The sequence below is a fragment of the Aristolochia californica genome, unplaced genomic scaffold (genome assembly GCF_029961685.1).
Source record: "Aristolochia californica isolate CCGP_79_NKW_82.1479 unplaced genomic scaffold, dmAriCali1.0.hap1 SCAF_5, whole genome shotgun sequence".
Classification (NCBI taxonomy): domain Eukaryota; kingdom Viridiplantae; phylum Streptophyta; class Magnoliopsida; order Piperales; family Aristolochiaceae; genus Aristolochia; species Aristolochia californica.
This window is the reverse complement of record NW_027182214.1, coordinates 3459829-3472015: the sequence shown is the minus strand read 5'-3', so window position 1 is coordinate 3472015 and position 12187 is coordinate 3459829. Positions and strand designations below refer to the sequence as shown.

The window sequence follows — 12187 nt, the reverse complement described above, 5'->3', positions numbered from 1 at the left end:
ACGGCGATAAAAGATATGATGCGTGATAAATGTATGTCATTCACAAGACGACAATAAAAGACGTGATAAGTGGGTAATGCTTGTCATTCACAAGACGACGATAAAAGACCACAAATATATATATAAGTCTCAATAGACTTAAAACACCCAACTATGATGGACTTAAACTCCCAACCGAAGCAACACACAAGAGGTTGGCCCAAGGAAATATGTGAGAGTCTAATAAAGGATGGTAGGAGTAAGGTTGTCAAATAACAATAGGTAATGGGTAAAGAGGAAGATAAGATGCTGATGCTACTACTTCTTCAATAATATACTCAATAACTGCAGCTAAAATGCGCCTGAGCCCATATAACACGAACCAAAATAATAAAATCCTTGTAAAATGACCCATGAAATGGAATCTTCCTCCCCACGTCACCGCCGAGCCCCTCCCGTCCGTTGTTATGGCCGCCTCTGTTGCCATCGACAAACTGCTTGTCAGCCGCCTTCGCTACTGCTCGGTTCGATTTCTTCCTCCCCTCGTCTGCCTTTTCCTCTGTTTTTGCCTCCGTCGCAACCATCATCTCCAATGACAGGTCCTCATCGGCGCCGCGTAGTCTTGGCGGAAAACCAGAGAGAGCTAAGTGCCCCCCTCCCCTCTCACGCGAAGACGATTTCGCACGTGCGAGATCATAAGCAAGTGAAAAAAAAACTCTTTCTTAAACATTCGGTTGTCCCTTCCTCACGGCTCTTGAAGAAATTGAAAAGACATTTCAGTACAAATATGTTTCTAGGGACTATTAGTGGTTTTTCAACCAAAGTTGAAAATACATTTTTAGAAGAAATACGTTCCTAGGAACTATTAGTGCCTCATGTTTTTTGGAAACATTTTTCTAATTGGAAATTCTTATTAAAAATCATATAATTTGACAATTGATGCTGTAATACTTTTAGCATGAGACAATTTTCATAGCAATTTTGCTTTTGATATTTTATTTGATTAAAAAATTATCGATAAGTATAGTAATATATTAGATTGATTAATAATATTTATTTATTTCCCTAGAAGAGGCAATAAGAGGTCCATTTAACTTTCCTAAGAAAATTTTAAAATATTTCTTGTAATTTTCTAGTAAATCACTAATAGTAATAGGATTTTATTTAAAGGTTTTTTTAGGAAATATGTATTGTAGGAAAAATATTTCTAGTTTTTCCTAAAATATAAATTTTCAACCAGGGACACTAAGGAGGCAATAGTAAATTTATAGCCAAATAAAAAAATTACAAAATAAGCTAGATAACATTTGGGGTAAAAAAGATTAATATTGGTGCGTTCTAATCCATTATCGAGATTCAATCCCGAGCCTCTCCTATCATTCTTTTTTTTAAATGTATGCATAATTTTATATATAATTTATTTGACATATATTTTATGTAGAGTAATAATTGTAAGTTAAGCTCGAACTCGGCTAAAATTATTAGGCTCGAGCTCGATTAAAATTTAGGTTCGAGGCTAGGGTCAGCTCGACCTCGAGATCTAAATATTTAAATCAAGCTCGACTCAAACATAGGAAGGTTCGAACTCAGCTGGATTCATTATCACCCTTATGCCCAATTTTATGTAAAATGTATGCATAATTTTCTGTACAATTTATTTGACATGTATTTTTTGAAAAGTTTTAAATGTATGTTGGAGCTCAAACTCAAGACATGTATTTTTTGAAAAATTTTAAATGAATGTTGAAGAGCTCAGCTCGAACTTGGTTAAAATTATTGGGCTCGAGCTCGATAACAATTTTAGGCTCGAGGCTGGGCTCGACTCGAGCTCGAATTCAAAATATTTAAATCAAACTCGACTCAAACATAGGCAGGGTTGGGCTTGGCTCGGCTCGATGCCACTCCTATTGCTCACTTCATAAGGGGATAAGTACACGAGTGTTGCTCCAATATGTTGTTAATATGTTGCAAGGATTTCTCATAACTAGAGAAGAAACACATGTTTTGAACCTGATCTTAGATCAAAATCTCCTTACATAGATATTTTTATAATTTACAGTATTAAATTAGATAACTTCTTTTTTGGAAGTTGTCATAATCTAGAATAGGAACATTTCTTCTCTTTGACAAATAAATCAAAGAAAGTATTTGAAAACAAGATAATCTTATAAAAAAGTATTTCTCAAAAATGAATTATATCAACATGACATCATCTCATGTTTGTCGATGCTCAAGGTGGTTAATCAAATTGGAATGAACCTAATCATCTCATTAGGTAGTGACCAACTCTTGGTCAAATTTAATAAAGTTCTATGGTTATAGTCTTCCCTGGTTGTTTTTTTAAAGGTCTTATTCTGGATTCATTTGAAAGTATGAGTGTTGCATAGTCCCTTCATTCCAGTTAAAGTTATTTTCCTCTAGTATTTTTTCAGTTCATCTTCTTGTGTTTTCACCACTTGAGAGCACTGCCTAGAACCACTACCTAAAAAGTATAGGAGTGTGCCCAACATCCAACTTGAGTCTAGTCTTTCTTCACTCAAGATGTGATTTGTGTTTGAGCTACCCTTAAAAAGTGAGTACTCTCTTTGTTAAGCCCTAAAATTGGCCATTTTTCTGACTTTAAAATTGAACGGAGTGTGTTTCAGACTATGACCGTTTTGAGTGACACAGAGTTTTGTCGTATGCTGGGAGTGATTTTCTTCTCTCAAGTCATTTCCATTAATTTGTTGGAATTTAGGTAGCTTGCACCCATATGGCATTCAAAAGCTTGAGTTCTCTTGATGTATGACCTAAAGTAGGATTAACGTTGATTGGGTACCATTTATTTATTGAAGATTGTCAACAATATCATCAATCATTGACGTAAGAGAGTCAATTGATAGTGTACCTCTTTTTGCAAGTTGAGGAACTTATTGATTTGTTGTAGGTACAAAAGAGATATCTTCTGAAATTGTGCAAGTTTGAGTGAGATTTTTGGGATAGGAAGATTCTTCAAGATTTGTCATTCACAACTAGGATTTGTTCATCCCTTTAATTCATTAGTTATCACAACTCTACAACTTATTCTTCCAAAGTTTTTACTTGTATCATTGTAATTGACACATTTATAGTTGGAGAAGTTACTTGTCATAAGCTATCTTTTCAAGGTGAATGGTAAATTCTTGTATCTTGTCAAGAAAAATTAACATAGTGCTCCTCATATTGTTTGATCATTATTGGCACCATGTGGGCATTGAAGGCCAAGGGACTCTTTGGGGGTGTTTCAAATGAAAATTTTGATCAATGATACATGAGGACATTGTTGCCCAAAAATTGACTTGAAGCATGATCATTTGTGACTGCTTATTGCAAGCTCCTTAACAAGATTCAATAAAGTTGTGGGACGGTTTCTTGTTGTAAACTCTGTAACTATTTTTGCATAGTTTCTAGTGTTTTGAAGGAGGCAAAGTTCAGTTCTGTCAATGTTTTCCTCCTTCCAAAGTTTCAGCGAATTCGTTTCCAAATCTAGACTCCTCTTGAAGAATTGAGATCTTTTTATAGGGCAAGGGTGGCCACCTTTTTCTCCTCCTATTTTAAATCTTTTATTCTTCACCTAGTCTACCACCATTAAAACATGTCAAATGTTGTCCCAAGGAGTTATAAAAAATTATGGATGCCAAGCTATTGGTTTTTTAGTCAATTTACATTATTTGCTCCATGAATAAATAGGTGGGTAAATCAAAGGAAAGTAATTAGGCATGGGTCTCACTAGGAAACTCAACTAGGAGGGAAAAACCTGATGTAAAATGAGGCAAGGATAGGTTTTCTCATCCCCACCCCAAAGCCAACCCAGTGATCATTACTTCCATAGTGTATTTTAAAAATAATAAATAATTTTAACCAAAAAAAAAATCTAGTATTTTGTTATTAAATGTCAATTTAATTGATACACATGAAACAATTACAATAAATTTTTGTGGGTTGGGTAATTTTGTAATTTATTATTTTTCATTCCCATTCAATGAAACCTATTCTTATAAAAAAAAACCTTTGACAAAAATCCATTAGAGAATGGGGGTGGGGTTGGATTTTCAAACCCTTTGACAAGTTTTCATGGGATAGGTTTCAAGCATGGAATGTTAGGCTTGCATGTCAACTTGGGGTCTCATCTAAGACTTTGGGCCCCCATGGAAGAAAGCGGAACGGAAATCAGGCAATTTGCCCGAAGGTGCTTCTTGTGGTCGACCTTTGAACAGCTTTTGTCTGCCTTTCAGCCTTCCCATTTAAGATTGGAGGTGAAGGAGGTCATTTCTTCATTGTTCTTCTGGAGCGAATTTCTTCTTTCGAGAAATCGCGCGTTGAAACTTTAGAAGAACACGGCTTCATGTTCTGTAGCTAAAGGAACAAGCTCTTGTCAATAAACGACTGCCTTGGATTCTTCTCATCTTCTTGTCATGGACTTCATCCCTGAAGCACAGGTAATATTGTGCTCTTTTCGGCATTCATGGTGATCTCGATTTGGCTTGTTTTTCTTTTATATGTGATTGAGTTAGTTTAAATTGCTCTTTCTGTATTGACAGAGTGTTATGTTTTACTGAAATCCGTTGCAGATATTGGCTTCATCCATGGTTTGATGTATAATCGGAGTATGTTTTCTTTTTAAGCTAGTTTACTTAAGGTTATATACTCTGATTGTCCACCTTAAAGTGTTTTTGTATTTCTTCGACCTTAAAGATTTTGTGTTTCTTCTCGAGTTTAAACTCTAGTTTTGGAGTCGTCATTTTGAACTGCAGTTGGTGGACCCGTTCGTTTGCTATGCTGATGGTATGGATCACAGATCCTTTCAGAAATTGTACAATAAGGCTGGAATTATATTGCTTTTTCTGGGCCTGCCGTGTTAAAAAATCGTCACAGTACTGAAGTGTTCTGATCGAAATCCCAACTGAAATGAGGAGTTGTTTTTCTTTTTGCCTTTTCTGAATTTTGAATGTAAAACATTCCTGGGTCAAATCGCTAAATATCGTGCCTTTCCTATAAGTGTCCTTCTAGCGGAAATGATTGTTTATGATTCCCTTCTTTTTATTGACTGTTCCTTAATACTCTCAACTGAATTGGCCAAAAAAATTTCATATAGATTTCTCAGCTATGCAGGGGCCTTTTTCCAGACCGCTTTTGGTTAAGATACCTTGTTTGCGTTGTAGACAATGTACCTTTCTTCTGAGGCAGCTAAAAAATTGTTCGTTCCCTTCTTTCAGCATTTGCCTCAAATCTTAGTAAGATCCTACGGGCAAAATAAGTTGAAACAAACAAAGACTTCCTTTTTTCTCCCTCTCTTTGTTCTTATATATCTTAGACTTCAATCACACACTTTTGCAATAACATATTGACGAAACTCCTAAATGTAGTTTTAATGTTCTATTTTATGGTTGATGTAGATGTATCACTCAAACAACTGTTGTCTGGAATCAAACTCCTGTTACTGATTGGCTGACTTAAAATGTTGTCATTTGTAGAAATTTTTATCTCATTCATACAGCTCTCCTTTTCTCTCTCTCTCTCTCTCTCTCTCTCTCTCCTCCCACTATTTCTACCACTGTACTCTTTCTAATACATGGATTAATCATACATGCCCTTCGATTAAGGGGTCTTTCTGTAACTGGTGCTTTTTTCTGTGGTGAGAAGATTATAGCAATATGGCTTTCTGCCCCTGCTTCTCAGGATTACCTTCTTGTTTAGTTGGATTTATCAATTTTCTATCTGAAGCGAGTGCATGTTGGTGTTCTTTGGTTTCTTTTATTCTTCTGGGATCACATGCCCATGCTTTCTTTTATATTTTTTCCTCTGAATGGGCTAATTAACAGTCCGCTATGCTCCTTGGAACAGTTTCAGTCTACTTGCCTTTGCGATTAGAAGACCTTTGGTTGAGATTAGTGAACGGTGATCTGATGTTTTGAGCATATTGAAATATGTTTTGCCGTGATCAATAAGTTGGGATTTTTATTCTCTATTATGTCATGAAGAGTCCTTGAAAACTAGTTCAATTCAAAAAGTTAAGCAGCTGGTTCACTGGTTCAATTCAAGGTCTGGAAACGTCTAAACTTGAGTTGAAGTTTTCACTTTTGATCTCATAAACGAAGCAATGGTTATCACCGATGAAATTCAGGAAGAATCAGGGCCTGTTGCCCCCACAAATGGTTTGACTGCAAAGAAGAAATTCCCTCTTTATATTTCTGTGTCTCAAAGGGGACTACTATCTGAGAATAACAGCAGGAAAGGATTTCTCAAAGGATTTTTCTCTAGAAGAGCAGGCTTTAGTAAGTTCAATTCATCCAGTTTGATATCTTCTCCTTCAGCCAAGTTCTGGCGGTTTGCAGAAGAAAGAGATGAAGTTTCTCGTCAAGTACCAACTCCAACTGCCCAAGGCCTTAGAGAACGTCTGAGGTCATCTGTTAAAAAAATTGAGTGGGAATCTCTGTGGGACATGAGCAAGAAATGGTTTCGAGATCCAATGAACATGGCGCTATTTGTTTGGATCACATGTGTTGCAGTTTCAGGTGCTATACTTTTCTTAGTGATGACAGGAATGTTAGATAATGCCTTGCCCAGAAAATCCCAGAGAAATACTTGGTTTGAAGTCAACAACCAAATCCTTAATGCTCTGTTTACTCTTATGTGCCTTTACCAGCATCCAAAGCGGTTCTATCATCTTGTACTTTTAATCCGTTGGAGACCCGATGATGTTCTGAAACTTCGAAAACTCTATTGCAAAAATGGGACTTACAAACCTAATGAGTGGATCCACATGATGGTTGTTGTCACCCTTCTCCATATAAACTGTTTTGCGCAGTATGCTTTGTGTGGTCTCAACTTGGGTTACAAGAGATCAGAAAGACCTGCTGTTGGGGTTGGTCTTTGTGTGGCTGTTGCTATTTCAGCCCCAGCAATTGCTGGTTTGTATAGTATTCTAAGTCCTCTTGGGAAAGATTATTCCTCGGAGCACGACCAGGAAGCACAAGGCCAAGATTCAATTGCTGCACTTGGGGTGAAATCATTTGAAAAGAGATACTCTTTTGTAGTAAGGGATGACCATAGGGTGTTAGAGACCCAACCTCAGTGGAAAGGTGGATTATTTGACCTTTGGGATGATATATCAGTTGCTTATCTTTCTCTTTTCTGTGGTTCCTGTGTTTTTGGATGGAATATGGAGAGGTTAGGTTTTGGAAATATGTATGTTCATATCGCAACTTTTATTTTGTTCTGCATGGCTCCATTTTGGATTTTCAACTTGGCAGCTCTTAATATTGATAATGACGTTGTAAGAGAAGCTCTCGGTTTCACAGGCATTGTGCTTTGTGCATTTGGTTTGTTATATGGGGGATTTTGGAGGATTCAAATGAGGAAGAGATTCAAGTTACCTGCTAATGATTTCTGTTTTGGGTATCCGGCTGTTACAGATTGTGCCCAGTGGCTGTGTTGTTGCATGTGTTCTCTTGCACAGGAGGTAAGAACTGCTGATTTTTATGATATTGAAGAAGATAAACTCTACAGGAAGGACATCGGTGATGTTACTAATCCTCCAATCTCTCCTTTGTCTCGGGAAGCTACTACTACTTACCAGAGTTCCCCAGTGAGGAATAACTTGACTGGAAATTCTCAGAGTCCGGGCAGATTAGGTACAGTGCCGGAAGAGTTTACTTTCAGAGATGAGGTAATCAAACCACCGTCTCCTTTATCAATTCATAGAGAAGATAAGCCACATTAGTGGGAAGTTGGATGATAGCTTTTCTGTACTGTGTGTTTCAAGATGAAATCAAACTTCTTTTGCTGTACATTTTTTCTATGTGCATTAGATTATGGGCACAGATATTTTGATTGTAAAATTTGGTTTCACATGTCTTTTTGTTGAGTAATACGAATGAAAATTTTAACTATTTGTAGATGTATAGTTCAAGTATCTAATTTTGCGACATCTTCTTGTTGAATAATGTTTCATAGCACTTGCCTTATGAAAGATACTGATTTACACTCACCTATTCAGTTTTAACATTCATAAAAAGGAACTGGCAGTCTTGCTCCTTCCCAATTTAAAAGCATAATGGCAAGGAAAAAAACCTGTCTGGGATGAGGTGCTCACAGGTTTTATAAAATTAGCCTACATGGTGAGCTATAAATTTAAAACATCTTTACATAGATAAACATTATAAATCATATATTATTTAACTTAGGATAATTTTCAAATATGACTTCTGTATGTGGGAATTTTTAAGTACAACCACAAGGAGTAGATAGAAAAATAATGCAATTATTGGACTTTTCTACTTGACATTGAATAACATTCTTCTAAACAAAGTTGAGCTATTTATTGATAATAACCTTTGCCATAAAACTAGAAATGACAAATTTATTTAAAAAATTCAAACTAAGTCTAAAATTTGTCATGAAGTACAGATACACTCCTCCCAAGCATAACAAAGGCATGGTAAAAAGCCCAATACTTTTGAGGTATAATAGCAACTTTATTTTCTGGTTTGTTATCTTCAACCAAAAAAAACATAAACCATTGCCTAAGATTTGATAATAAGAAATGCTTGAAGAAGATTAACCTACGAGACATGGAAAACAAAACTAGTTGGGATTAACACTAGAAATTGAAACAGAATTAGCAAGGATTAACTACACCAGAAATTCCAATCGTTTTTTTCTGGTCTATTTAGATAGTGGTAAGGGTTCCATCAAAATATCATAACACTTAATAAATCATAAGATTAACCGAATTCACTAAAAAAAATCTATGGACATGTTCTCTTGCAGATATTTACTAACAAGTGATAGAGAATATTGCAACACAATAGAAACAATATGTTCTACATGCTTTCTGTAAATAGAAGACAGATTCCTTTTGCCCTAGAAAGTTGTTGGTTTGAGTTCTAGCTCCTAGTTCTTCTAGACATTGGACCTGTAGAGATTTATGTTAATAAGAATCCCAACAGAACTTAGAATCCTATTTGGTTTCATCCTAACATTGGGAATCATACTATTTAACCCAAACTTGCCCCAAACGAAGCCTATCTCTTGCCACAATGTAACACAAGTTGCCCAAGCCTGACACACATTTGAGAAGCTTTTGCCTCCAAAGTTTGAAATTAAGCCAAATTCGATAGTTTTCTTCATTGAGTTAAGTATTTCAATACTTGTTCTTTTAAACCTTTATTAAATACTTAGATCTCAGTTTGTTGAATGTACACTAAGTGTTTTTAAATTCAGAAATTGCATTTTGAGTATTGATGTGATTGACTAACACTTGAAACCAATAATATTAGCAACCTCCTTTATTTCCAAATCCTCCTTTGTTTTGAAACTATATTTTACATACTAGTATGCTGAGTTATTGGGGTATTTTAAATGATTTTTTCAGAGAGAATATTTCAAATTCAAGTATTTGCGTACATATACTTTGCGATATATCAATGGTACTTGGTCAAGTACAGTAAATTAGTACTAGTATACTTTTAAATCATTTACTAAAGTTTATATTACTATTTGTGGGTTAGAGTTTGAAACCAATTTACTACATTGAGTTGCTTTGTGTGCATTCAACTTTGAAAACTCAATCCTAGACTTACATTGAGCCTATATTGTAAAATTTAAGGATTATTTTAAGCTACCTATATTTTTAAATCAATTTATTAAGTATATTTTGAGTTGTTGATTACATTGAATAGGTACTCAAGATTGGTGTACCTATTTATTTTGTACTTGTTAAAATCTTTCTATTAAGAAGCAATTTATATTGGGTCATATTATCAACAAGTAATCCTTGCAACAGGGTTAAGCCTTGAGTAGGTAACACCATTCTCGCCCCAAAATTGTTTGAGAGAAGCTACTACGGCTAAGGAGTAAAAGTTGAGAAGTTGAGTTTACTATTGTGGGAGCCATAAAAACCTTGTAAAAGTAGGCGGTGTTAAAAATCCTTTTGTGAATCTAGGCTGGTGTGCCTAGTGACCTATTGAAAATCCCTGTATGAGTCTAGATTGGCGTTCCTAGTAAGCTTATGAAAATCCCTTTGTGGGTTTAGGCTATTGTACCTAATTAGCTATTATAAATCTAAGGGTGTGCTATTTGTAAGTTGGATTATGATCAATTGAGTGTTGTAAGACTATGTATGGGAAACATTGTAATTGGTCTTAAAGGTCATTTGTTATAGATTTTGTAGGACAATCCAAGGTTGCTGGAGTCTCAATGTGCTAAAATTTCTTCAAGGTGAACTAGCAATTTGTAGAAAGATTCTGAACCACCTAAAAATCTTGCATGTACTTTGTAAGTAATTTCTTTCATTTGTATCTTGTTCATTGTGTATAAATGAAACTATAAAATTGGCCTTGCACTTTAAATTAATTAAAAGGATAAATACACATACATAGGGATTAAGAAAATTGAGTTAAACTTAAGAACAAAAGTTAACAAACATATTCACCTGCCCCCTACCCCTCCAAGTTTTTTCCTCATCGGACCTAACTGATTGAGTTAACTGAATTCTTATTGGTCAATTAACATTTTTAACCGCTAGGTGTTCAATGGTTAAATCAATTTAACTATTTGATTATGATATGTAAGTTCACTTAATTTATAGCAATCCATACACCAATTCATGTTCAATAGTCAACTGAGTTAACAAATGGGGTCTTAGTCATCTAATTTTATTTTTTTGAATACTATAATCTAGTGGTCATTTAAATAACTTGTTGGGTTCTTATCAAATAGTTCAATAATTGATTGATAGTAATCTATACATTAATATATATCCACTAGGTCATGAAGTTAACAAATGGAGTTCTAGTAGTCAATTACACATTATTTAACTATCGGTTGCTTATTAGTTAAATGAATTTCCCTTGAGACTTTTTATCAAATGGCTCAATTAATTGATGTCAATCTATATGTAAATTCATGTCCAATAGGTAATTGATTTAACTGATGAAAACTATTAATCAATCACATAATTTGACTACTGACTGTCCTATAGTCCGTTGAATGAACTCTTAACAAGTTTGGATTTATCAAAGTTCCTAATTAATATCCTTATTGGTACAGTTGTTCAATTTTTTTTTTTTATATTTTTGGGCTACAAAAAGTTCATATTGTCTAATTGCAATATTTTTGATTTATTATTAAAATTAGAAAAATACCTATATTCAATAAGATATACGTGTTTTTCTAGCTAAGAAACACTTCATAACACGAACAATCTTTAAAAAATAATAAATCAAACTTTTGCCTATTACTCTATGATATGTAGAGGAAACAAACGAGAACCACATCTATAATAAGCTGATTTGGTGCAAAGAAATTAACTCAAAGAAGATTTCTTGAGAAGTAGAAAAGAAACTCCAATTTATTTGTTGCGGGAAGCGAGAATAGAGGAGAAATTCGTAAGCCAAGGGTATATTAGGTAATAAACGTATGAATTGAAACCCTCTTGAATCAATTAATTTCTAACATTTCAGTATTTTTTACGTAATAAAAAGGGGGATGAAAAAGGTCGGCTAACTCTAGTCCACTCCATTAGTCTTTCCTATTTCAAAGTATAACTCTTTGTAAAACAAAAGATTTCTCTATTTTGTAATGGAGTGTCACTATAATCTCGAAAGTAGAAGATTCTTTTCTCGACACTAGAATGCTAGTCTTCAACAACTTCTTGATTAGACTTCAAAGTTTTGTTTTGTTTTGTTTTGGTATGATGTAGGGTCTGAAGTTTTTATGGTGGAAGAGACTAGTAAGTTCCGCGAAGTTGCATAATCTAACCTGATGTTGTTGGTGCACTAAGAGCTATACAATCTTCCTCTTTTAACAATGTTGGGAATGAGCTCATTCTACACCGAAAGTGAGCACTTAAAACCCACTCCCAAATGTTTCATGCCCATAATATATACTTTTGGACTGATTGAGAATGTCTTCATTAATACTAAACTAAGCTAACATGTTACTTTTGACCAAACACATGAATGGATTATAATAAAGATATTGGAATCGCCCTTAGCTTACTTAAGTGCACAAATGTGTAAACGAAAAGCCATTAGACCTTTAGACCTTTTGGGCATGCATTTTTCTCATCTATATCAAAGTATATAGGTTAATTTATGAACTATGAACTGAAAGTCACAAATGGTTGTTATTTCAAAGTTTATCCAAACACAAGAAGTACTTGCTAGATGAGGGGAGTTTTTAAAAA

At 34.6% G+C, this 12187-nt stretch overlaps 1 protein-coding gene across 4 annotated transcripts; it reads left to right on the top strand.

The window, feature by feature from the left end:
• The first annotated feature begins 4267 nt into the window (after nucleotides 1-4267).
• On the top strand, nucleotides 4268-9969 carry LOC137966224 (uncharacterized). Of its 4 annotated transcripts, none has more exons than XM_068812788.1 (3): nucleotides 4268-4436; nucleotides 5842-7666; nucleotides 9785-9969. In XM_068812788.1, the coding sequence occupies exons 2-3, from the start codon at nucleotides 6098-6100 to the stop codon at nucleotides 9788-9790; spliced, it is 1575 nt and encodes a 524-aa protein (XP_068668889.1). In that variant the 5' UTR covers nucleotides 4268-4436; nucleotides 5842-6097; the 3' UTR covers nucleotides 9791-9969. The 4 variants fall into 4 exon arrangements, with proteins under 4 accessions (XP_068668889.1, XP_068668890.1, XP_068668888.1 ...); XM_068812789.1 differs by lacking the exon at nucleotides 9785-9969 and having other exon boundaries at nucleotides 5842-7459; nucleotides 7560-7629; XM_068812787.1 differs by lacking the exon at nucleotides 9785-9969 and having other exon boundaries at nucleotides 5848-7868.
• The last annotated feature ends 2218 nt before the right edge of the window (nucleotides 9970-12187 follow it).

Coding starts and splice junctions, on each gene's coding strand:
- LOC137966224 (XM_068812787.1), top strand. CDS start 6,098: ATGGTTATCACCGATGAAATTCAGGAAGAATCAGGGCCTGTTGCCCCC.